The sequence below is a fragment of the Apus apus genome, chromosome 9 (assembly GCF_020740795.1).
Source record: "Apus apus isolate bApuApu2 chromosome 9, bApuApu2.pri.cur, whole genome shotgun sequence".
In the NCBI taxonomy this organism is placed as follows: Eukaryota; Metazoa; Chordata; class Aves; order Apodiformes; family Apodidae; genus Apus; species Apus apus.
Window position 1 is genome coordinate 9983795 of NC_067290.1, and position 21642 is coordinate 10005436.

At 48.7% G+C, this 21642-nt stretch overlaps 1 protein-coding gene across 3 annotated transcripts; it reads left to right on the top strand.

Moving 5' to 3' along the window:
* Positions 1 to 123: 123 nt before the first annotated feature.
* RAB7A (RAB7A, member RAS oncogene family) lies at positions 124 to 20159 on the top strand. 3 transcript variants are annotated; one of them, XM_051628010.1, is made up of 6 exons: positions 124 to 215; positions 15702 to 15762; positions 16841 to 16967; positions 17787 to 18005; positions 18526 to 18654; positions 18827 to 20159. In XM_051628010.1, exons 2-6 carry the CDS (start codon positions 15710 to 15712, stop codon positions 18920 to 18922), a joined length of 624 nt encoding a protein of 207 aa, XP_051483970.1. In that variant the 5' UTR covers positions 124 to 215; positions 15702 to 15709; the 3' UTR covers positions 18923 to 20159. The 3 variants fall into 3 exon arrangements, with proteins under 3 accessions (XP_051483970.1, XP_051483969.1, XP_051483971.1); XM_051628009.1 differs by having other exon boundaries at positions 124 to 210; XM_051628011.1 differs by lacking the exon at positions 124 to 215 and adding an exon at positions 521 to 616.
* The last annotated feature ends 1483 nt before the right edge of the window (positions 20160 to 21642 follow it).

Genomic DNA, 21642 nt, shown 5'->3' on the forward strand with positions numbered 1-21642 from the left:
ATGGCGCCGGGAGGCCCCGCGTCACGTGACGCGGTGGCCCCGCCCCCCCGCGGGCAGCGCGCTGGCGTCAGGGAGAGCGGGCGGGCCCCGTGACCGGAAGTTGTCGGGGGGGGGGAGGCGGAAGTGAAAGCGGGGCGGCGGCGGGGCCCATTCCAGCCGAGCGGGGGGCGGCAGCGCAGTCTCGGGCGGGCGCCGCGGCACACGCAGCAGGTGAGGTGAGGCTCGGCGGGGCGGGGCGGGTCTCCTCCTGCGGGGGGTGCGCTGGGGGCGGCGGCTGCGCCCCGGCCCTGCAGCCGAGGGGCTGCTCGGGCCCCTCCCCGCGGCGCGGGCCCGCTCCGTGGCGCGGCCGGGGCTGCGCGGGGCGCTGCCCGGGAGGGCTCTGCCCCCGCGGCCCGGCCCGGCCCGGCCCGCCGCGGGGGGCGGTGTTCGCTGTCCCCGCGGCGGGGTCAGGCGGGTGCTGGGCTCTGCGGGGCCGGGCTGGGCCCGTCGCGGTCCCTGGAACAATGGAGCTGGGCTGCGGGAGGCTGCGTGGGGAAGCGAGCCTTGCTGGAAAGGACCCGCCGTGCTGCGCGTTCTTGAGACTGGTGTGGGAGCCTTCTCTCCGGAGAGGCCCGAGGTGGGACCTCTCAGGCAGCGGAGCGTGTTGCCCGTGGCGTGCGGGGCTGCTGGCCCTTCCTCGGGGCGGCTCTGGGGGCCGGGGCGCTGGGTCGGGGCAGGGACACGCTGCTCTGGGTGGTCGGTGAAAAAGGCTTTTCAGATGAGCAGGCAGCCCTGGGAGTAATTAACGTGACAAAACAGGCGGCTGAAGAGACTGGCAGCTGTTGCGAAAGGAGCTCTCGGCGTGTGTAAGGCTTGAGTCAGTTCTAAGGAGCATCGGAGTGGATGTTAGGAGTGCTTTTGGCTGTGAGTGTATAATAAGGTAAATTAAATGATAGATGCATTATTAGTCTCTGGGTATATATAGACTAATAAATATGGAAATACCTAATTGTTGTACTTAAGAGAATTGCTCTGTCTTCCCTGTCAATAGAGGGATTATTTTAGTAGTAAAATAGCTGTAAAAAGGCTGTCCTAATCTGAAGTAAAACAGATAATCTCAGCATCCAAATGAGTATATCTTCTTACCCAGTCTCTCCCAACCCGTTGAGTCAAAGCCAGAATGTGCAGTATTCCCTCTCTGAAAAGTAAAGATGCTTGCTGATAAGCAGAGCTGTTGTGATATGTGTGTATGAGGCTTTTTATGTGTAAACTGAGAACATGTGATAGAACAAAGTCTTCCCAACTATAAGCAGGCTGGTCTTTGTTTGACAGTTGCCAGTATGGAAGCTGCGAAGCTTCCAGGACTTCCTACTGGTCTGTGCCTTGAACTCTGCGTTCCAGCGTGGGAATTGGGGCTGGGGAGAGTGGAGAGTTCTCTTTTTAGGGGGATGGTACATAACCAGCTGTGCCGCAGCATCTGGCTGGCTGTGATTTAAAGGCTTGTTTGTGGCCACACCATCTTGATGGACTGTGGTGGTACCAGCAGTGCACAGTGGAAGGGGCAGCCTGGCTGTGCCTCCAGCAGAGGCACCCTGTTCTCTCGGTAGCTGTATTTGAGGTTAAAGTGGGTGGAGTAATTTGAATATTCCTTCTTAAATAATCAGGGCTTCGCTGCTGTCCTTCTTCAGGAAGAACAAGTATACTTGTTTCTTTTTTCCCCCCCTCCCCCTTGTGACTTCCAACAGCTGACTGAACACATGACTTGCCCTCCATGAACTAATGAGTAGACCCACCATGCCTGGCCTGAGCCCTCACAATCCAAAGCAGCTCTAAGACTTTGTTGCTTTCAAGTGCTGCCCCTGTTGTTTGGTTTGGTTTTTGTTTTTTTTCTTTTTTTTTTTTTTTCCCCCCTGCTATGATGTTAATACTCTACTTCTGGTGTAGAGAAGCTGTAAAATGGGGTTAATCTGACCCCTCAGTAGCAAAAACTTTTAAATCCACTTGCAGTTTCTTGCTCTCCTAGCCTGCAGTGAGACATGTAGCTGCTAAGATGCAAGGCAGGAGCTGTGCTCAACTTTAGTCTCCCCTGTGGGGTTATGCAGTGGTCTATGGCCTCAAATACCCTACTGACAGCTCAACATGGCTGTACCTTAAAAGGCAAAGGTGCCAAGTTAAGGATTTGAATACCTGTGTTGCAGGGGCTACACTACAGGCAACTGTGCCCCCTCCTGAGCCAGTGAACCAAACTGTGCTGATCAGCACAGACATGTTAGAGTGCTAATGAGTCCTTAGTTGAAAGTGGAAAACATGCAAGCTCTGGTAGAGTCTGCCCTCTGCAATCACCTCGGGAAGATACCACTTTGTTGGGCTTGCTACCCAAAATGAATGCTTGTGGGTAAGAAGGCTACCAGGTACAATTTCTGCAGCACCTTCTCAAACTCCTGTTTTAAGACTCTTCTGGTGGAAGGTCATGTGAATTACCTGTTGGAGCAAATGTCTGGCAAAGCTTGTCCTTGAGGAAACATGACAATTGCAATCAAACCATCTTTGCAAAACCATAAATAGCTTTGTCTCTAACATGTATGGGATTTTGGTCTGACTTCTCTGTGAAAATGAGACCAGTTTATGCAGAAGTTAACATTTAGCTGTAAACAAAATTGTTTGTGCTTGATTAGGGTGCATTTTTAAATGCTTCATTGTGAGATACATGTCTGGCAAGCCCTGGCTTGAGAATAAGGGCTATGGAACAGAGCACTTGGATGTCTGTGTTCTCTAAAACTGGTGGATCTGTGGGCTCACTGATACCTAGTGGTAGGTGTGCCTGCTGTTGTGGTACAGCAATTTCTTCAGTAACTGAAGTAAACTGAGCATTTGATAAACAAGCATCGAACTTTCACCTCGCATGTGTTCCCTGTTGTCTTCTGGGCTTCTTCTCAGCTGAGACCTGAACTGCTCTTCAGCCCTTCTTACTAGGGCCTGATGGACTTAAAATTCCCTTGCAGAACTGTGGGGTGATGTAAAGCTTGTTGCTTGCTCTGGTAGAAGGGATCCAGGTAAGGCCCTACCTAACTGCTGAACTTGGCTGAGCCTGGTGTCCTTCAGGTGCTGAAGGGCTTCATCCTTGCACAGCATTGTTTTGCTAATGGCAGTTTAATTGCCCGATGAGTTGAAGTTCAGTTGCCTTCCCCTTTCAGCTTCCTCAAGTGATCTCTAGTTGTTGCTGTGGAACAGTCTGCCTTCAGATGTAGTTAGGTTGTGGCAGTAGATTGTGAGGATAAAAAGGTCACTTTCTGCTGTGACAGTCCAAACATGAACTGTGCATCTAAAAGCTGGACTATAAATGGATAATTCATTAAGTGGCAATAGTTAATACAGCATTTGCCGTTTTGCAGTTGGCTGTTCTGTTGAGGACATTTCCCTTTAAACGCACCTTGAATGAGGTTTCCAAACGAATGCCCAAGGTCAGCGACTCCACATGTGCTGTTCAGAAATAGCAGGCAGGGAAGGGATACCCCTCCAGCGCTTGGCTGCTTTCTGGCTTCCAGGGAGCTCTTGGCTTTTGTGCCCTGCTGGTGGGGATGCAGCACCCGAGCCCGGTGCTGCTGCATTTTCTGCTCGGTGGGGACCTGCCGGGGTGATGTCATTGTTGCTGGGAGCACTGTTCCTGCCGGGCTGCTGCTCCTCTCCAGAGGCTCCATCCACGGGGGAAGCTGTGTCAATACCGTTGTTGCTACCTCGGGGTCAGTGACCAGGAGGGGAGCAAGCTTGTCAGGGCCACTGAGGTGTGTTGATTTACAGCTGATCTCAAATAGTCTTGACTTCTCTTGCTAGGGAACCTATTCTTGAGGCCACGGCTGTTTCCACAGGGCAGTGAAACTTCAGGAGGGATGCACTGCCTTTGAGATGGGGTAAAAGTGTAGACTTGTGGCACAGATTCCTGTTTGTGTAGCTTAAAGGCATTTGATGTAGTAAGTGATTTGCTCTTGGCATCTCCAGAACTCCTTAAAATGCCAGCTTAAGTTGTATCTAACTATACTTGCATGAGTTTCAAGCAAAAATTCCTAAAATTAGTAGATCCTTATACTTTCAATAAAGAAAATGGGATTTCCCTTGAGTCTGTCCTATATCATTGCATACTGTTCTCTTCAGTCCTTTGGGGGACAAGCTGGGCTACTGGAGCAGTGGGTAAAAGTGAAAGCAGGCAGTGGAGCTGCCTTCAGAAGCTGCCTGGTTGCAGTACCTGGACCTTAGTTGCTGGGGCTTCTGATTTATTCAATGAGTCTGTGCTGAACCCTTGATTTCTCTCCTGCTGGGAAGCAGCATCCTCTTGAAAGTAACCTGCCTGGTGCTTGCCTCCCTCAAGTGGGCTGAGTCACTTGGCTCTAGCTCTGTCTTCCTCTCAGCTCCCAGACACAGATAACAATGTCTGAAGTCCAAACTGGCACAGTGGCCATGGTGTCTCAAGCAGGAGCAATGAGATGGCTGTAACTGAGCTGTGCCTGAGCCTGGCCTGCCCCTCCCCAACAAGAAGATGCAGTTTACCAGCACTGCTCTCTTATCTCACCATGCAAATTACTTCAGTGACATTTTTTTTTTCTTTGTGGATCTTCCTCGAGAGAACAGCTGAGCTGGTAAAGTATTGATGCAAGACCTGTGCAAGAGGTATGAAGAGACTGAAAGCTAAAGCTTTCTCTCTCTTTCAAGAGACTGAAACAGTCTTCACAGCAGGAATTCCTTGTTAGGCGCAGACTCGGCTGTCGTGGCGAGCTGGCTGTTGCACTTGCATCCTGGAACTGAAATACTTGTCCATCCTGCTCTGCAAACTGCATTAGCATAGTAAGAGGTAGTATTGAGTGTGTGTAGGATCAGGAGTTCTGCTTGAAGATCAAGGTTTAGTTCTTAGATTGCGGCCTGTCCCTTCCTTGTAGAGGAAATCTCCTGTCTAGAAGACTCGGTACTGAGAACAGGACATCCTGGAATAGATGTACAAGAGGAAGGTTTTTGCCATTAGTGTTGGTGTTGTACTTCTCCACATCTACTTGTCTGGCAGTAGGATCTCACATCAGTATTTGTCTTATGTCTTTTATCAAGCTCCTTGTCGTGAAGGAGAGACATTATTCACTCATGGATCTGAATCTCAGGTATGAGCTCAGGTCCAGCAAGCCTGCGGGCCATCGTTTGACTTGAAGGCCTGAACCTTAGTCAGAGTGTCCCTCCTGTTGCTTGTTTCCTGCCCAACCTCTAGGAGCTGGTGGAAGCTAGCAGGCAGGAGCAGACAAACAAGGCTTGTTTACCACTGACAAGGTCTTAAGATCTGTGCTTTGCTTGCTGCTGCAGAGGTTATCTAACACCACCTATTTGTTTCGAAAACTGAAAGCTTGACAGGAATGTGTGAAACCTTAGGAAGCTGTAGACAAAACTAGAAAGTAATCTGTGTACTTGAAAAATACTGCCAGATATAGTAAAGATCTAACAACTTTACTGTTGCTTAGTGTCCTGGCTAGCTTGCAATATTTTGAATTGGTCAACCTTATCTTCTGGAAACTAAGATTAAAACCCAGCTGCTCCTGGCACTGTGTTTGGTTTACAGAAAGTAATGAGAGAATCGTGTCCAGTGGGATGGTGTCCTGACATGGGAACTCTTCTGGGCTGTTGATATTATTTCTGTAGGGGTTACTGGAACTGATGGTTGGCTCTACTGGTTGGGTGGCTGTGTGCCAAAAGGCTGATGGAAATGCCTGTATAAACCTGGCTGTATGGGCACTAGAGCTGTGTTCCAGTCAGTAGTGTAAGATTTGTCTTGCTTGATTTGGCAGCTCTCCACCTAGGAGGCTGTTCTGGTAGAGGCATGGCAACATGGAAGCTATCCTGGTGTAGCTGAAATGCTTTGCGTAGGCAAGGCCCTTAGTCAAGACACATGGCTTGTTGCCTAGTGTCTCCCAGCAGCCAGCAATGTGCTCAACTCTCCTCCCACATCCTGAGATTGTCTCCCCCAGGGCAGAATAGGGGAAGTTGAGCTTGTTCTGATAAAGGGGGAGGGGTGTTAAAGCAGGCATGCCTGTTCTTGTAACAGCTTGATCCCTGGGAAAAATCTACTGGGAACTACCTGAAGTCCTGCAGAACTTTTGGGGCAACTGCTTCCTGCTGGAAGATAGAGGCATAGCAAGACTGATTCTTGAGTGACAGCACAACTTGAGCCTCCAAAAGAAGGGTAGCTGAAGATCTTCAGACACTTGCCATGAGCCTATTAGGGGTTTGCGTATGTCTGCTCTTTCCTGGGAGACAGAGATGTCCTGAGATGTAAGGGCCCTTCAGCTGGTGGACCAAGAAACTTTGACTGGAAACATCCAGCTTTCAGTGCAGCTTCTGGGTATGGCTTTCTCACAAAGCTGTCTTCCTGTACCTTGAAGACACTTCAGCAGCCCTGACTTTCTGTCTGGGAATACTGGCCTTGTTACTGTGTGGCTTTATCTCTAAAGGAGCCTTCTGTCCTATCCTGTGCACAGGCTCCAAATACCTGCCACCTGCTGTGGAGGTGATGGTGAAGGTCGCTGAGGAGCGAAGTGATCCACCCAGGATGTCTGTTCAGCATAGCTGGCTGCATTGCTGGGGGCACTTTCTGCTCTCCCTTCCCTCCTTCCCTTTGGCTCAGAGCATTTATCACCTGGAAGAGCCTACATGTGCCACTGTAATCTTAGGCTAAGGGCAGTGTGGGCCAAGTTGTGTCCCTGTAGGCACCAAGAAATGACTTCCAGACCTTTCCCACTGCTCTTAAGCACACTGGTGGTCTGGCTAAACATGCAGAGACACATCTGCCTTGGTACTGTAGGTAAATGCATTTCCATGCTTGTTTTGTTCAAACCAGCTAGTCAGATCAACATGATAGCTCCTCAAGAGAAGGTGGTTGCTGTGGTATCTAAACCAGTAGAGATGAGTTTCTAAGCTGTATACCTTCCTTGGGGTTGGGGCTAGTCCTGTGTGGTCTGGACTTCTCTAGGATAGAGTCACAATGGCAGCTTTTAAAGCAATAAACTTGTATTTAAACCTTGTGCAGACATAAACCAACTCTGATCTGGAGAAATGCCAGGAGGTGTAACAGGGCTGTGCATCAGTGAGGTTTGGACTGGAGAACTTGGCTTTGAGAACTTGGGCTTTGAGCCTGGCTGATCATGTGCATCAGTGCCTCTTAGGAATTCAGTGCTCTCCAAATCTCAGCACTTGCAGCCCTAACAGCCACAGCTGAGCTGAGACCTCAGGCAGGGCAGACCCCTGCTCACGTGCAAGTCCTGTGATCCCACTGCAGACATGGTTCCTACCAGTGGCATTGCTTCTGCCTTCCCTGTGTCATCTGGACACCCTGGTAAACTGGTGATTGTCATATCCTCTTCCAAAGTGCTCTTTGAGCCATTGCTGACAGCAGGGATGCATCCTTCAGCTGGTGATTGAGGGTTTCAGGCAAGCTAAAAATCTTATTGCCACTGAAACCAGCATCTTCCCCAGCACGAGCTTTGGAGCTTCCTTGATCATACCAAGAGCCTACTCTGCTCACAGCTGTTCTAGAGCTTTTGCTTTCCAGATGGATTCCTTACATATTTCCCCAAGCTCCATGTTGCCCCATCATTCTCTCCGTTTAGCTCTGAGCTGTCTTAAGAGCATGTGTGAGTCTGGTGTCATATCCATCTGGTAGGTAGCTCACAGACCAGGTCTGTTGGCTATTAGCACCATGTCACACCGATTTGGTGCTCACACTGAATCAGCCAATGACCTGAACTTGAAGCTGTGCTGTGTCTGGCTGGTTCCTGAGCTTCACTTGGTCCTAGAGCAGCTCCTTTGGCACTAGAGGCTGCAACTCCACCCTCAAAATGAGGTGGAAACTTGCTGCAGACAGCTGTAGTCTAAATAGCCAGTTCCTCTGGGATACTGAAACATGTTTTAAGATTCTATTTTGATCTGAGCCATGTCAGCATGCTAGCAAGCATCCAGAGCTCTAGGCTGTTCTTCAAGAAGGTGAAGCTCTTGGCTTAGGACTCTTCAGGGGTGAGAGACACTGGGCAGCATACCTACACCTGACAACTTGCAGTATATTGTTTTACACAAGGTATCAAAAATTAATTTGTAGCTGAGGCTCCCAATTCCCTGAACAGAAGTAATTCCGGCCACACGGGGCAGGCTGGGAAGGGCACCAACTGGACAGAAGCCTGCTCTTGGTGAAGCTGCAGGAAGCAGCAGGCAGCCTAGCTGCTCCTCCTGAGGAAGGAACGATGAGCTGTGCTTGAGCTGTTGGCTGGGTACCAGCAGGAGGGAATATGTTGATTAGAACAGCAGCATAAACGTGTGGGGAGGAAGGAGGTGGAAAGCAGTTTTGAGATGCTACTGATACAGCAGCAGCTAGAGTGTACCCTTCTGTGAAGCTGTCACAGGAATAGTTTGCCAGCTGCTTTTGGTGTGGGCTTCACTTTAACTGCTTCTATGTGGTGCATCAGTGAGGCCTGAAAGCACCTCCAAAGGACTTCTGTTGACTGTATGGGCTGTAGGAGCTCGTTGCCCTAAAAAGCAACCCATTTATGGAGAGCAGTTCTTGCAAGTTGTCAGCCCAAATGGCAAGATGTTCCTAATTTGCTTTTTAGGCACAAAGCCAGCACATGCTCCCACTAAATGTGAGGCTTTCCTAGATGGCATCTTCTAGCTAGCTGGGGAAGCTGGGCTACTTGTAGATCTGTCATGTGGGATGAGGGTACTGTCCTGTTTGTGCAGCCCTTATCAGTGCAGAACTTCCTTTGCTTCTGTAGCAGTCCACAATGTGAAGATGCTTGGCCCTTGTTCCACTAGCAGGGCACTCAGGTTTGCTAAAGAAAACATGCAGCTCTGTAGCAGTAAAAAAACAAACAAACAAAAAGAAAAACCACCAAAAAAAACCCAAAACAACAAAAAAAAAACAAAGACAGGCTTACTTCTAGCTTCTTCCTTAAAGGCAGCTTGGCATCTCTTAAGACTTGTTGATATGAAATGAACAGCCCTGGCTAATTGTGTTCTGGCTAGTGCTCACCTTTTTCCCAGCAGGGCTTCTGCTCTGTTCCTGGGCTGTGGTGTCACTCCCAGGGGAATGCAAGTGAGAGATGTTAAAGGTTGATACTGGCTGGTCTCAGGTGAGCATTCACATGGAATTGCTCAGGCTGCCCTTGTAGCTCAGCATTAGCAGATACCTTGTTAGCAGTGTCTGTCTGACCAGGCAGCTGGGACCAAGCTGTTGTTATTACAGTGTGTTGGTAAAACTTGTTTGACTCCACCTTGAGCTCCTGCTGCATTTGGAGATTTAGGCTTCAATACAAAGAGTGTCTGGACCACCTGGGTACTTGGCAAGTGGGAACTGTGATCCTGGTCAGCTAATGGCAATCACAGACTGTTTGCCTTCCCTCAGGATGAAGCCTTGATTTTCAGGGTAGTTGAACTGAAACAAATTCATGTGTCTGCTCAAAGCCTCAGCTAAACTTGGCTTGATAAATCATGGCAGGATACAGTGTGACCATGGAGCAAGTGATATGCATCAATCTGTTGTTGTGCTTGAACCTGTAAGAACAGGAAAAACATCTGGTGATCATCTGCTTTCAGTGGCTGAAGGTCTAAGCAGACATAACCCCCTGAGGTGCCAAACATGCTAGGGAACTTGCTGCTTCTGGGAAGGAACTGGTTCGATCTGACCAAGCTGGTCCTGAATCATTCTTCCAGCTTCAGTTTCCTTGAAGAAATGCAGAACCATTGGAGGGGGGAATAAAAATAGCTCTTTGGTGTAGTACAGAGACTTAAAGCTTTGCAGCCTCCCCCATGCAAGCGAATAGTGAGCAGAGGTGGTGTTTGTGTCAGAAACGGGCTTAGCTGCGTTTCAGGACAGAAGGTTCTTCCAGTGTTCAAGTGTGGCTGTCTTCTGCTCAGTTCAGTCACTGCAGTGCCCCTAGTGGCACACTGCTCTCTCTAGACTGGCTTTCTCATGGTTGAGTGCTTTTGCCGAAGGCCCTGTCATGGTGTGAAGTGAATGCTCTGCTTATCAGCCACAGGACACAGAACAGACCCGCAGTGCTTCAGGTTCAAACATGCCTCTTGGTGGAACGCCTGCTGCCTGCTGGGACAGGGGAGCAGAACTAGGAGTTCATCGTTGCTGCAGTGAGTTTAGCTCTGCTTAATGCTTGCTCACCTTCTGCTTTGTGCCTTGGCATAGTGTTAATAATATCCCTGGCAAGGAACATGAGGTGGGAGGTGCAGTCCAACAGTCTTGCTTTGGTGTTCAGCAGGTTTCTAGCAGAAAGTGCACGTGGCAAACTGGTGGACATCGAGGCAGAGAACTCCTGCTTATATGTCCCAGTTCTAGCCTGTGCATAAACATGCTGTGGTTCTTGGTTAGTGTTGTCACTTGAACTGTTTAGTAGCAAAGCTGTAAAGGCAAGGAGTGCTCCAGCAGCTTGTCAGCAGGTTCAAAGCTGGTATGGGTATGCTGTTGCTTAGGGTGCTGTTGTCTTCCATGGAGGTGACATTTTCTGCCCCCTAGGGCTAGCTACTTTCAAACTAAAACTGTCCATGAGCAGCTTAGCAGGGTGTTTCTATTGCAAGGCCTACTTTTGTTAAAGGATAGTTAATCTAAGAGACCTAGTGGGCCATTAGTGCAAGTTCCTACTGTTCTTTGCTTGCACCAACCTAATTAATATTAAAATGCCTGCATTATGACTTGACACACGTGAACGTCTCTAAGGAATCCTTAACCATCCATTTCTGCTTTGAGTTAAAGCAGCTGTCTTAATATAGCAAGTGAAAGGACAGTTGTTCTGTACTCTGAAGCAACAAGGGAAGCCTAATTAGATTTGGCATAGGCTTGATTTGCTTTTGCATCTGAGGATCTGTAGCACTGTGGAGTTTCACAGGACAGTTTTTGACTCTTCCTTTCAGGGCTCAGTGCTGGGACAGTTTCTGTTTAACATCTTTATTGATGATCTCGATAAGGACATAGAGTGTATTATCAGTAAGTTGGCAGATGGCACCAAGCTAGGTGGGAGTGTTGGTCTGCATGAGGACAGGGAGGCTCTACAGAAAGACTTGGATAGATTGGATCGTTGGGCTAATGTCAATGGTTTGGGCTTCAACAAGGCCAAGTGCCAGGTCCTGCACTTGGGCCACAACAACCCCAGGCAGCGCTACAGGCCTGGGGAAGTGTGGCTGGAAAGTGTTTGGCAGAAAATGACCTGGGGGTTCTAATGGACAAGCAGCTGAATATGAGCCAGCAGTGTGCCCAGGTGGCCAACAAAGCCAATGGCATCCTGGCTTGTATTAGAAATAGTGTGACCAGCAGAAGTAGAGAGGTGATTTTCCTCCTGTCCTCAGCACTGGTGAGGCCACACCTGGAGTGTTGTGTCCAGTTTTGGGCACCTCAGTTCAACAGAGATATCAAGGTGCTGGAGCGAGTACAGAGGAGGTCAACAAAACTGATGAGAGGCCTAGATAATCAATCTTATGAAGAATGCTTGAAGGAGCTGGGAATGTTTAGTTTGAGAAAAAGGAGGCTGAGGGGAGACCTCATCAGTCTCTACAACTACCTGAAACGTCATTGTAGAGAGGTTGGTGCTGTGTTAGAGGCAGTGATGTCATTCCTCTGGCAGGAGGAGGAGTGATGCTGACTGGTCTCCTGATTGACAGAGTTGGTGATGGCTCCTGAGCAGGGCTAGCTGGGTTTGCTTGTAGGCTGTGTTCTGAGCAGTCATGCAAGTGACCTTGCTCCAAGAGGCTTCACACCATGTAAATAGAAACTGATGTCTTGGATCAAATGGTAACAAACAGGTTTTTCTTCATGGTATCTCTGAAAAAGGAAGTGTTTGCTCAGAAATGCTCCTGGGGCTGGATGGGAGCCCTGTGTGAGCTCACACACTGCCATCTTAAGGGCTTATGTGACTCTTGCAGTGTGTTGCTTTGGTGTAATTATACCAAGTATCATAAAGCAAGACAAGCTGCATATACACTGCAAAAACAGTCTGGGACTTGGATACCACTGACTCAGCGCTATCACAGTTCTCATCTTGACTCATTGCAAGAGCATGGGGGAAACCCTGCACACCCTACATCTCAGCTTAGTTCAGTAACTTCATGTTTCTTGCAGGCATAACGGCAGAAGCTCCAGGGAGACCAAGGTTCACTAGACATGAGATCTGCGTAGCTTAGAACCTGTATGTGGGCTCCATTTCTGGGACACAAGGCAGTAATGAACCTACTCAATACCACGTAATTTGAGAAACGGCCTGTGCTAACAAGGGAATAATCATAAATTGCCTCTGACTCCAGGCAAGCAGATCTTTGAGTACTGAACCTGGCCCAGAGTTGGTTGGTTGCATCTTGTTCTACTGACACAGCAAATAGATGCTGTAACCAGGGTTGACTAAGGCATTTCTGAGCTAGCTTGAACTGCAATGTGTGGAAGCATCCTCTGCCATGAAGGTGTTTATTTGCTGTTGGCTTAGTATGAGCTGAAGTCACCAAAATCCTTTGCATGGTGTTAAGGAAACAGTAGTAAGGCTGCACTTACAGGACCTTCAGAGAGCACTGGTGTCTTCCATTCAGTACCTCAGCTTGTGAAAAACACTGACTGGGAGAGGCATGGTCTCCTCTCCTTGAAATAGTTTTACCCTTTGAGTTGCTTCAGAAGAAGCACCAGTTAAGAAAACAGGGATGTCTTCAATCCACCCAGATTGAAGATCTTGCTAGGATCAATCAGACCCCTGTTTAGCACAAATAGCTGTTTTGAAGCTGGAGGTGTTGTTTGAGACAAACACCTCTTCTACTGGGCAAGGAATAACTCTCAAGTGTCAGTCTGATTATATCTGTAATGAGAAGATTAGCAAGAGGACTTGGCCCATCAACTGACTGGACTTCAAGCATAGTAGAACAGGGTTGGGAAGCTGGGCAGTGCCCACTGCTGGACTGGAGTTCCTCACTGTCTCATGGCCCAAGCCAAATACCAAGCTAAGGCAGCTCCTTCTGTGCTGTGGCTCATATCCATTGGTCACCTGGGATGGAAGCAGTGTCTCACCTGTGTGGTGTTCAAGAGGCAGTAATAGCCCTTCCCACTGATGGGGCAGCCTGTCAGCTATGACAGGAAGGCAGTGCCAGGTCTGACTCAAGTCTTCTTTCCTGTGGTTGCTCAGCTGAGCAACTTCCAAGGTAATGAGACTTGACAGAGCAGTTCCCTGCCCTTCACAATGGCACTTCAGGCTGTGTTGAACTTGGGTGCTAAGCACCCAGTGTGATTTGATGTTGTAACTTAGGGCTCTGCAAATCCCTTCCTGAGCGTGAGAACTAATGCCAGCTTGTCCAAAGCTGCTTCAAATACCAGGAAGCAGTGACCTGCAGCAGCCAGAGGCAAGTGATACTGAAAACACTCCGAGGAAAATAGAAGCAGCACATGCTGGGTTCTGGCATATTCACCCTAGGGTGAGTTGTTTTTATCTGTCCTGAGGAAAACAGGTGACTCACACTGGGCCTGAACCTATACAGATGTTTTCCATGACAGATCAGTGTACACAGCTGTCTTTGAGCTGTTTCAGAGCTCTGCTCACTTGCTTTTTGCTCCATCTGGGCTGATTGTGCTGAAGTCTCTGGCTTGGCTAGCACAAGTGTCACTTGCTTTGAAAACACAGGAGCAGTCTGCTTGAAGGGAGTCTGTGGTCTGTTCTCCCCACACTCCCAGAGTGTGGATCTTGGCAAGAGCAGAAGCAGGACTAAATGTTGGGGTTGTTGACAACTTTTAGCTGTCTGTATCTTGGCTAGAATAGCTGGGCTGCCAGTTGGATCATTGTGCAATGCAGTCCAACATAGCCTTGGAAAGAAGTGTTTACACTTGGAGAAACTGTCCTGTGCAGGCTTTCTGGCATCTGTTAACATCCATCTAAGGAGAGCATGAGCTCTGTAGGTGCCCTGTCACTGCTGTCACTCAACAGCCTCTGGGTATTACCTTCTCAGTGTTTTCCATCTAGATGTATCACTAGATGCATGCGGTGGCTGCAGGTCAGCCAGGTGTGGCTGTAAAGGCATCACTACCTATTGTGGCTGCAGGAGGACTTCTGCAGCTTCTTCAGCCTTCACTGGTGGCAAAGTCCAAAAGATGACACATTATAACACTTAGAGCATGAGATGATTCAGACCTCTTGCAACTAGACTTTGCTTCTAGGAAGAGGCTCCTACAGCTTGGAGCATGTTACCCCCTGTAGCGGTGGGTTAAAGCAGGTTGCAGTTGTCCTGTAGCTTAGACATAGGAAATGCATAGGACTGAGTGTCTCAGAAGATGCATATATGTGTGTTGTGGAAGTGAAGGCCTCCTTAGCTGTGAAGTCAGGAATAGCTCCAAGAGCAGGAGTTATGGAGTGCAATGAATGTGGTGTAGCAGGATGGGAATTCTAGGGTAACCAAGCCCCCATATAAGGGCTTAATATATGAAGCCTGTTGTCAAGGGTCTTTGAACTTGTGTAGCACAGCTATAACTATCTTCTGGCTTCTCTTGCTGTACAGAGCCTGCAGGACTCCCTCAGGGGAAGCCAGGGAGTCCTTGTGTTGTGGACCAGGTCAGTACCAAACCAGGGTCTGTGATCTGATGCAACTTGGGCACCAAAGAATGGCTTGTCCCATCTGCTCTCCAGAGGTGGGGAGAAGGGTCCCATGGTAGGAAGGGCACACTCAGCCACTAACAGCAGGACTTCATACTTACTCTCCCTCTGCTAAAGCACGTGCAGAAGTGTATTCAGGCCGCTGCAGCCAATGTACTACTCCTAGCTCCTTCACTGATCTGAGGGACACCTGGGAGCAAGTAAGTGTGGATCTCGGAAGCTCAGCTCTCACTCTTGCTAATTGGATGGGCCATTAGTGGCTCATTTTGAGACACACCTACCTGAAGTGGACTGGAGTCATGGCAGGATGCAACCTAACAAACAGCTCATCATCTAACACTGTAATAGGCTGAATTTTGTGAGATTGGTCACTGAAGTCTTACTTGTCCTGTCACCAAAGGTGAGGTGGCAGTAGGTAGCTTCGTGTTATCTCAGCAAATCTGAGGTGTCTGGTAGCAGTTTGCCTCATAATTTCAGCTGTTGAGCTGTCCTGTGTGGATCTGCTGTGACTGCTTCAACCACAGCAGATCCTTGGGACTTGACACTTCATAAGGCACAGCTGCTGGAAAAACCTACTGCCTCTCCAACCTGAACCTGAAAGACTGAGGAAGCCCATTTTTGTTCTTTTATTTTCTTTCTATTGGGAAACTACTGAACAGCATAAAGAAGCTTGAATGTGGTGTTGGACACATCTCTGCTTACATCTCAGTATCATGTGTAAGAACCTGTGTTAATAGCTGACACTGCACTGCCTCCAAGGGGGATGGGCTGTGCTGGTGTACCCACAAAATGGCCTGGAAATAGTGTCCAAAATGGACTTGGTACTGTAAAGGACCAGTGCTTGGCTCATCTACTTGTTGGTATTGCCACTCCTGGTCTGACATGGCCCTGCCCATGAGATGGGTAAACACCTGGTTAGTGCTCAAGTGTAGCCTTGAGTTGAAGGAGTCTGGTTTCAGGAGTGCTGGGCTGTGCCTGCTGCTGGTTCCTTGCTGGGAGCTGGGTTTCTCAGCCTCTGAACTTGCTGCTTTCTGCCTTAAGGAATGACATGCTAGTGGTGCCTGATGAGATGTTCCTCTTCCTTTCTAGTGTAAAAAATGACTTCTAGGAAGAAAGTGTTACTGAAAGTCATCATCCTTGGAGACTCTGGGTAAGTGGAGAAGCCTTTAAGATGCCTGTATCTGGCCGGAGCAGTGCTCTTGACTAGTGGGAGCCTGGACGCACTGTAAGAAACCAGCAGTGCCAGGAAGAGAGATCTTAACAGTCCCAGGTAGCTGTGTTACCACAAAGCTTTAAGAACTCTTCACCACCCTCTGATTTGAATGTTTCCATGTAGTTTAACATATTGGAAGTCCTGCTACAATGTTAAACAGGGGAAATGGGGTGGGCAGACCACTCCAGTGGCAGAACTGGGTAGCTGTCCTGCAAGGAAAATGTGTAGTGTTGAAATTAGCATTTTCCTTAAATAAAAAATAAATAATAATAAACCCCAAAACCTAAGTGATCTTAGGTGACTTCTTAAAAGTCTGCTTCTGTCAGAGACATAGTTTATGCTGAGCCATCTGCTTGGCTTCTGTCTGATCTGGCTGGAGCCTGCCCCTTGGAGTGACAGGCTGTGCTCTGTGCTGTTGAGCAAGGAGTCTGCTGGTGCAGGTTCCTGGCTGAGCAGGCTGTAACCTGACTCCCATGACATAAGACTTATTTATACCGCTGTGCCCAGCAAGCTGTTGATCAGGGAGTGCTTCTCAGCCACAGAGGGCATGTGAGCCTCTAAGCTGGCTCTCTGGGGACGATCTCCACCTCTGGGTGCCTAGCAGATGTGTATGTGAGCTCTTGCCAGCTGAGGTTCTGTTCCTCCTGCAGAGGCTGAAATTAGTGTTTCTATTGAGTTTCTCTGGGATACTTCATATTCTTCCAAAATTGCCCTTGTGGTCGTAATGTGATGCATACTCCTTACCAAAGATCAGAGATTACTGATGGGAGAACAGTTCAAGATTGTAATCCCTGGTATCCTTGGGTAGCTAATGCTCTTACTCAGCATGTTGTCTCAGCATCTGTTGCTGTAAAAGCCCCTTCTTGCAGGGTTGGGTGCATTTTCCCTGGGTGAAAGGCCAGGAGGCTGTGGTGGAAAGCAGAGGGCACTGGGATGTTCTGTTCAGGATGTTTAATTCAACCACTGTTGTAAAAACAGCCTACTTAGTCTTTCCTTTTTTTGTCTTTCTCTACAGGGTGGGAAAGACATCACTCATGAACCAGTATGTGAACAAGAAATTCAGTAACCAGTACAAGGCTACGATAGGTGCAGACTTTCTGACAAAAGAGGTCATGGTGGATGACAGGCTAGTGACAATGCAGGTAAGGAGTGACTCTGCTCCCTGCTGGAAGGGGTGCCTGGCTGCCTGGACCACACTTGTGTGGAAGTGGCTGCTCCAGTGCAGTCCAGAGTGGTGCAAGGGTCTGTGTACTGGGCAAGAGCCTTGTTTCCACTGAACTGCTCTTGGCCATAGGTGCTGCTGGGCTTCTCTGCAGATCTGTAGATGGGCTGAACAAGGGAAGGCAAAGATCAGCCTGCGTTCAGCTAAGAGCAGCTTTACCAGGCCCTGTTTAAAATCCAGCACTTGGTACTGTCAGTAAACTAGATCTCGTTAAAGATGCACTTCCATAGTGTTCAGGAACCAGAAAGGGCTGGGAGATCATTCCCCAGTCATTTAGTCCCAACTAATTGTCCTGCCCTGAGTCCTGTGGGAACAGAGTTAACCTGCCAGTCTGCTTACATCTCCAGTATGTGAAGATTTCATCTCTGAGGTGAGGCTGGTTGCCAGGCAGTGCCAGCCTTGTTGCAGCCATCAGGGGAGAGTTTGGACTGTGCTGGGACCCAGGTACACTCAGGTACTTCAGGCAGGTCACCTGCTGGCTCTAATATCCAAGTCCTGCTTGCCACAAACAAGAATTATGTCCCTTGCTGAGGTGGAAAGCAAAGGGTTAACTATGCTTAGAAGGGTGTTTCTGACTCATGGTACTTTGTGCCTAGAGAAATTCCCAAGCCATCAGGTGCCCCTCTGGGGCTAGCTGGGGGCTGTGGATGCCTGGTGGGGAGTTCTGAAATGAGTGCTCTAATTGTGGACTGACTATGTCAGAGCAGAGCTGGCTCATCTGCCCTGTCTTTTGCTCCAGATCTGGGATACAGCAGGACAAGAACGATTTCAGTCTCTGGGAGTTGCCTTCTACAGAGGAGCAGACTGCTGTGTGCTGGTGTTTGATGTCACAGCCCCCAACACATTCAAAACCCTAGACAGCTGGAGGGACGAATTTCTCATTCAGGCCAGTCCAAGGGATCCTGAGAACTTTCCTTTTGTTGTGCTGGGAAACAAGATTGACCTAGAAAACAGACAAGTGAGTACTGGGACTCTGTAGCCTCCTGTTAGGAAATGGCTGGAGTGGGAAACCTTGTAGGAACATGGCGGGGGGGGGTTATCTGAGAAACAGGAGTGGGAGGTGCCTGAGTGTGGCTCAGCTGTTGTGTGCCACTGGGAAAGAGTGGAGAGGTCAGCCCCCTGTGCACAGCATGCTCCTGCCCACTGGTGGAAGGATTGCAGCAGCTTCCTGGGCAGATGGAAGGAGAGGAGCTGATTCTCCTTCTCCAGAATTGTGGAGATGATCCTATGGGATCAAGTCCCTGCTCTGTGGATGCCTGAGCAGTCTGTCCCCTGTGGTCTCATCTGTCTTAGATGTGGTGCTCCTTGCCCCAGGGCTGGGTGTCTCCGGGGGTGGGCAGCAGTCTTTGCCAAGGCTGTAGCTCTGAGGTCAGAACTGCTGTCCAGGCTGGGTCTGAGGGGGTATCTGTCTTTGCCCTGGAAATAAAACTCCCTTCCTGTGTGGCTGAAGGTGGTGATGCTGCTCTCTGTATACCCAGGTCACCACAAAACGGGCACAAGCCTGGTGCTACAGTAAAAACAACATCCCTTACTTTGAAACCAGTGCCAAGGAGGCCATTAACGTGGAACAAGCTTTCCAGACGATTGCACGAAATGCACTTAAACAGGTAGGGAAGGGGACAGGGACAGTGGGTGCCCAGTGCCAGCCCTGCCTGCCCAGCTCAGCTGCTGCAGGCAGCCCTGCCTCTCCACCAGCTTTCCCTAGCCAGGAGTGGCTCCTTGCTTACTAGGAGCTGTCTGCAGAGCTGTGGCACTAACCCCTCTCTTCTCTCCCACCAGGAAACCGAAGTGGAGCTTTACAATGAATTCCCTGAGCCCATCAAACTAGACAAGAATGACCGAGTCAAGGCTTCTGCAGAGAGCTGCAGCTGCTGAGGGGAGAGAGGGGGTTGAGCACAGTCCTTCACAAACAAATATCACACTTAGGCCTTCAAACACACAGCCCCTCTTCTGTGTTTAAAACAAAATTAAAAAAAAATAATTTCCATCTCCAGCTGCCAAAAGCCACCCATCTCCCATGAGCATCTGTGAGTCCTGCACTTCAGAGCTCACATCCCCACACCATCCACATCAAACTTTGTGGTAACAGACCTTTCTCTTAGTTTAAAATGGAAACTCCTTATGTATGTTTGGAACTGAATCTAATTCCAGGTGTCCAATGGAGAGAAACTGTTTACAGGTAATCTGTGTAACAAGTTACATACATTTTTAACTGTCTCGTGTTTTCCCCTGTGAAGGCTGCAACTGGAAAGGCTGATTACCCATAGTTCATTGCAAGCTCAGCACTCAGTCCAACTAGGTTGAGTTTTGTATGTATCTCTGTTAATGCTTGTTACTTTTAACTAATCAGATCTTTTTACAGTATCCATGTATTATGTAATGCTTCTTTAGGAAAAATCTTATAGTACATGTTAATATATGCAACCAATTAAAAATGTATAAATTAGTGTAAAATTCCTGAATTACATGTTGAAGTACTGAAACACAGATTGTGTAGAAAGTGAGGAGGACACTTGTGAACTGCAACACAAAGTCCAGATAGAGGCAGTATTCTGTACAGTAGAGATGAACTATGTAAGCCTTCTTGTTTTGAGGCCAGAAAGGCTTCATCTTCTGGAAAATCTGTCTGGCTTCCTTGTATCTAAATTCTCAGATTTGCATAACAGCATTGATATGCACACTGGATTATTGGATTTAAAATTAAATACAGCTATGAAATGACCTCATTTGTTCACCTCCCCTACTGCTTAACTCCTAACATCCTGGAGCGAGTGTGGGAAGGAGCCAGAGCTGAGGTGTCCCTGTGGCTCTTGGTCCTGTGGAAGGAGCTCCTCTCCCACTTGGGTGGTGGTAGCTGTTTCTGGATGAATGACCTGGACTATGAATCTTCCCTTTCTTCTTACTGACTGCTAATCTGATTTTTTGGTATGGAAAAAACTTGGCAATCTAGTCCCTTTCCTCTCTTCCTTTCTTCCTGGTATTTGTTCTTGCGTTTGTAGCTTGCTTAAATGGAGCCCTTCTACCTGTTTTCCAGAGGTCTACATTCTAGTACGTAGGCTGAGCTCTTATGTAAAGAGACAAACATGATGCCAATAAACTTAACAAGAACAAACCTTCTTGTTTACTCCTGTTTCTGACTCTCTTTTCATTCACTAACATGCTCTCTTTCCTCTGGCTGGTCACCATTCTAGCACACCTGTGAACTGAAGGATGTTTCTGCTTCCTCCTTACTAAAACTGCACCTCCCAAACTGGTTTTCCAGAGTGCTTGGCTGACTTGAGACTGTAGTAGGGCAGTCACCCCTCTGCTCTTCTTGAAGCTGCAGTGGCAGCAGTGGTGCTGGATCTGATTGCTCTTTCATGAGCATAGTCCTTCAGCCCTGTCCTGAGCAGATGGAAACCTTTGTGGTGGAGATGGGAGCAGTGGTATTAAAGCTCTTGCCAACCTCCTCTGGGAGAGCTGGGTGAGAAGAGCAGGCTGAGCCCTTTGCAGCTCATCACTGGGTGCATCAGCTGTAGGAGGAGCAAGTCAGAGTGACTTAAAGACCTTCCCTTGGTCCAGCCTAGCTAAGGTTAAGCCTTTAATTTCTAGATGCTGGGCATGACCCTCTGCTTGCACTCAGCAGGGCTGAGCTCACTGCTCCTGTGCCCACAGGAAGATGGAAAATGATTTATAGAGAAATGAGGCCAGTTATTTCAAGAGCCTTCTAACCCTTCATGCTCTATAGCCTTCTTGTCCTATTGTGCTGTTCTTTTACGTGACTGGGCTTTTGCTGTCCACATCAATTTCAAATAACTACTCTGCAATTGCAATGTGTCCTGATAGGACCACTTCCCTGTCTGCATCTTGTTGGAAGACTTGGACCTTCTGCTCATCTCCATTTAAGGCATCACTCTGAACTTGTTTTCTGTGGATGCAGTTCTAGTATGATGGAAGCTGGGCTGGGGGAGAAGGGAGCAGTAACTGTCAAGGGGTGTTTAGGGGAAAGGGGAAGGTCTTAACTCTGCACCTGCTGCTTTGGCCTTGGGTAGTGGAGCTGAGGCTGGAAGGGCTGCACGGTGCTGCTGTGGAGGGAGCCCTGAGATGTTTCATCTCTCTCCTGTCAAATAAACTGCCAGTGACACAGGCAAAAGGAGAGTGCTCCAGGGGGGTAGGACAGCTGTGGAGCTCCTTGCCATTGGGTTGTGGATGCTGAAGGGGAGGTTTCCATTTCCCACCTACAAAGGAATGGTTTTGTGGGTGGGAATATGATATATATATATATATGCACAAAAGTGTACAGAAAACAGTGTAGAAGGCAAGCAGTGTGGGAACTGGTGCTCTGCTGTTAATCTAGGGCTGATGCTGATGGTGTCACAGTTGGAGACTGGTGTTCCTGCAGGAATTGCTCATCATCACTGTGGCCTGAAGAAGCTGGGACTGGAGAAGTTGGCTGGGCCAATTGTCCCTGCAGGGTGCAAGTGCACTGAAAACCCCTGTTCAAAACCACTCCTAGCATCAGTGAGGCCTTGTGGTGCTCACTGCTGTGCTGACCTTTCTGCCTGATGAGTTGCAGGTGCAGTGATGCTGTGTGCAAGGGTGACCTGCTGCTGGGC

Coding starts and splice junctions, on each gene's coding strand:
- RAB7A (XM_051628010.1), top strand. CDS start 15,710: ATGACTTCTAGGAAGAAAGTGTTACTGAAAGTCATCATCCTTGGAGAC. Junction 16,968..17,786: donor ACAGGCTAGTGACAATGCAG/GTAAGGAGTGAC, acceptor CTTTTGCTCCAG/ATCTGGGATACAGCAGGACA. Junction 18,655..18,826: donor CACGAAATGCACTTAAACAG/GTAGGGAAGGGG, acceptor CTCTCCCACCAG/GAAACCGAAGTGGAGCTTTA.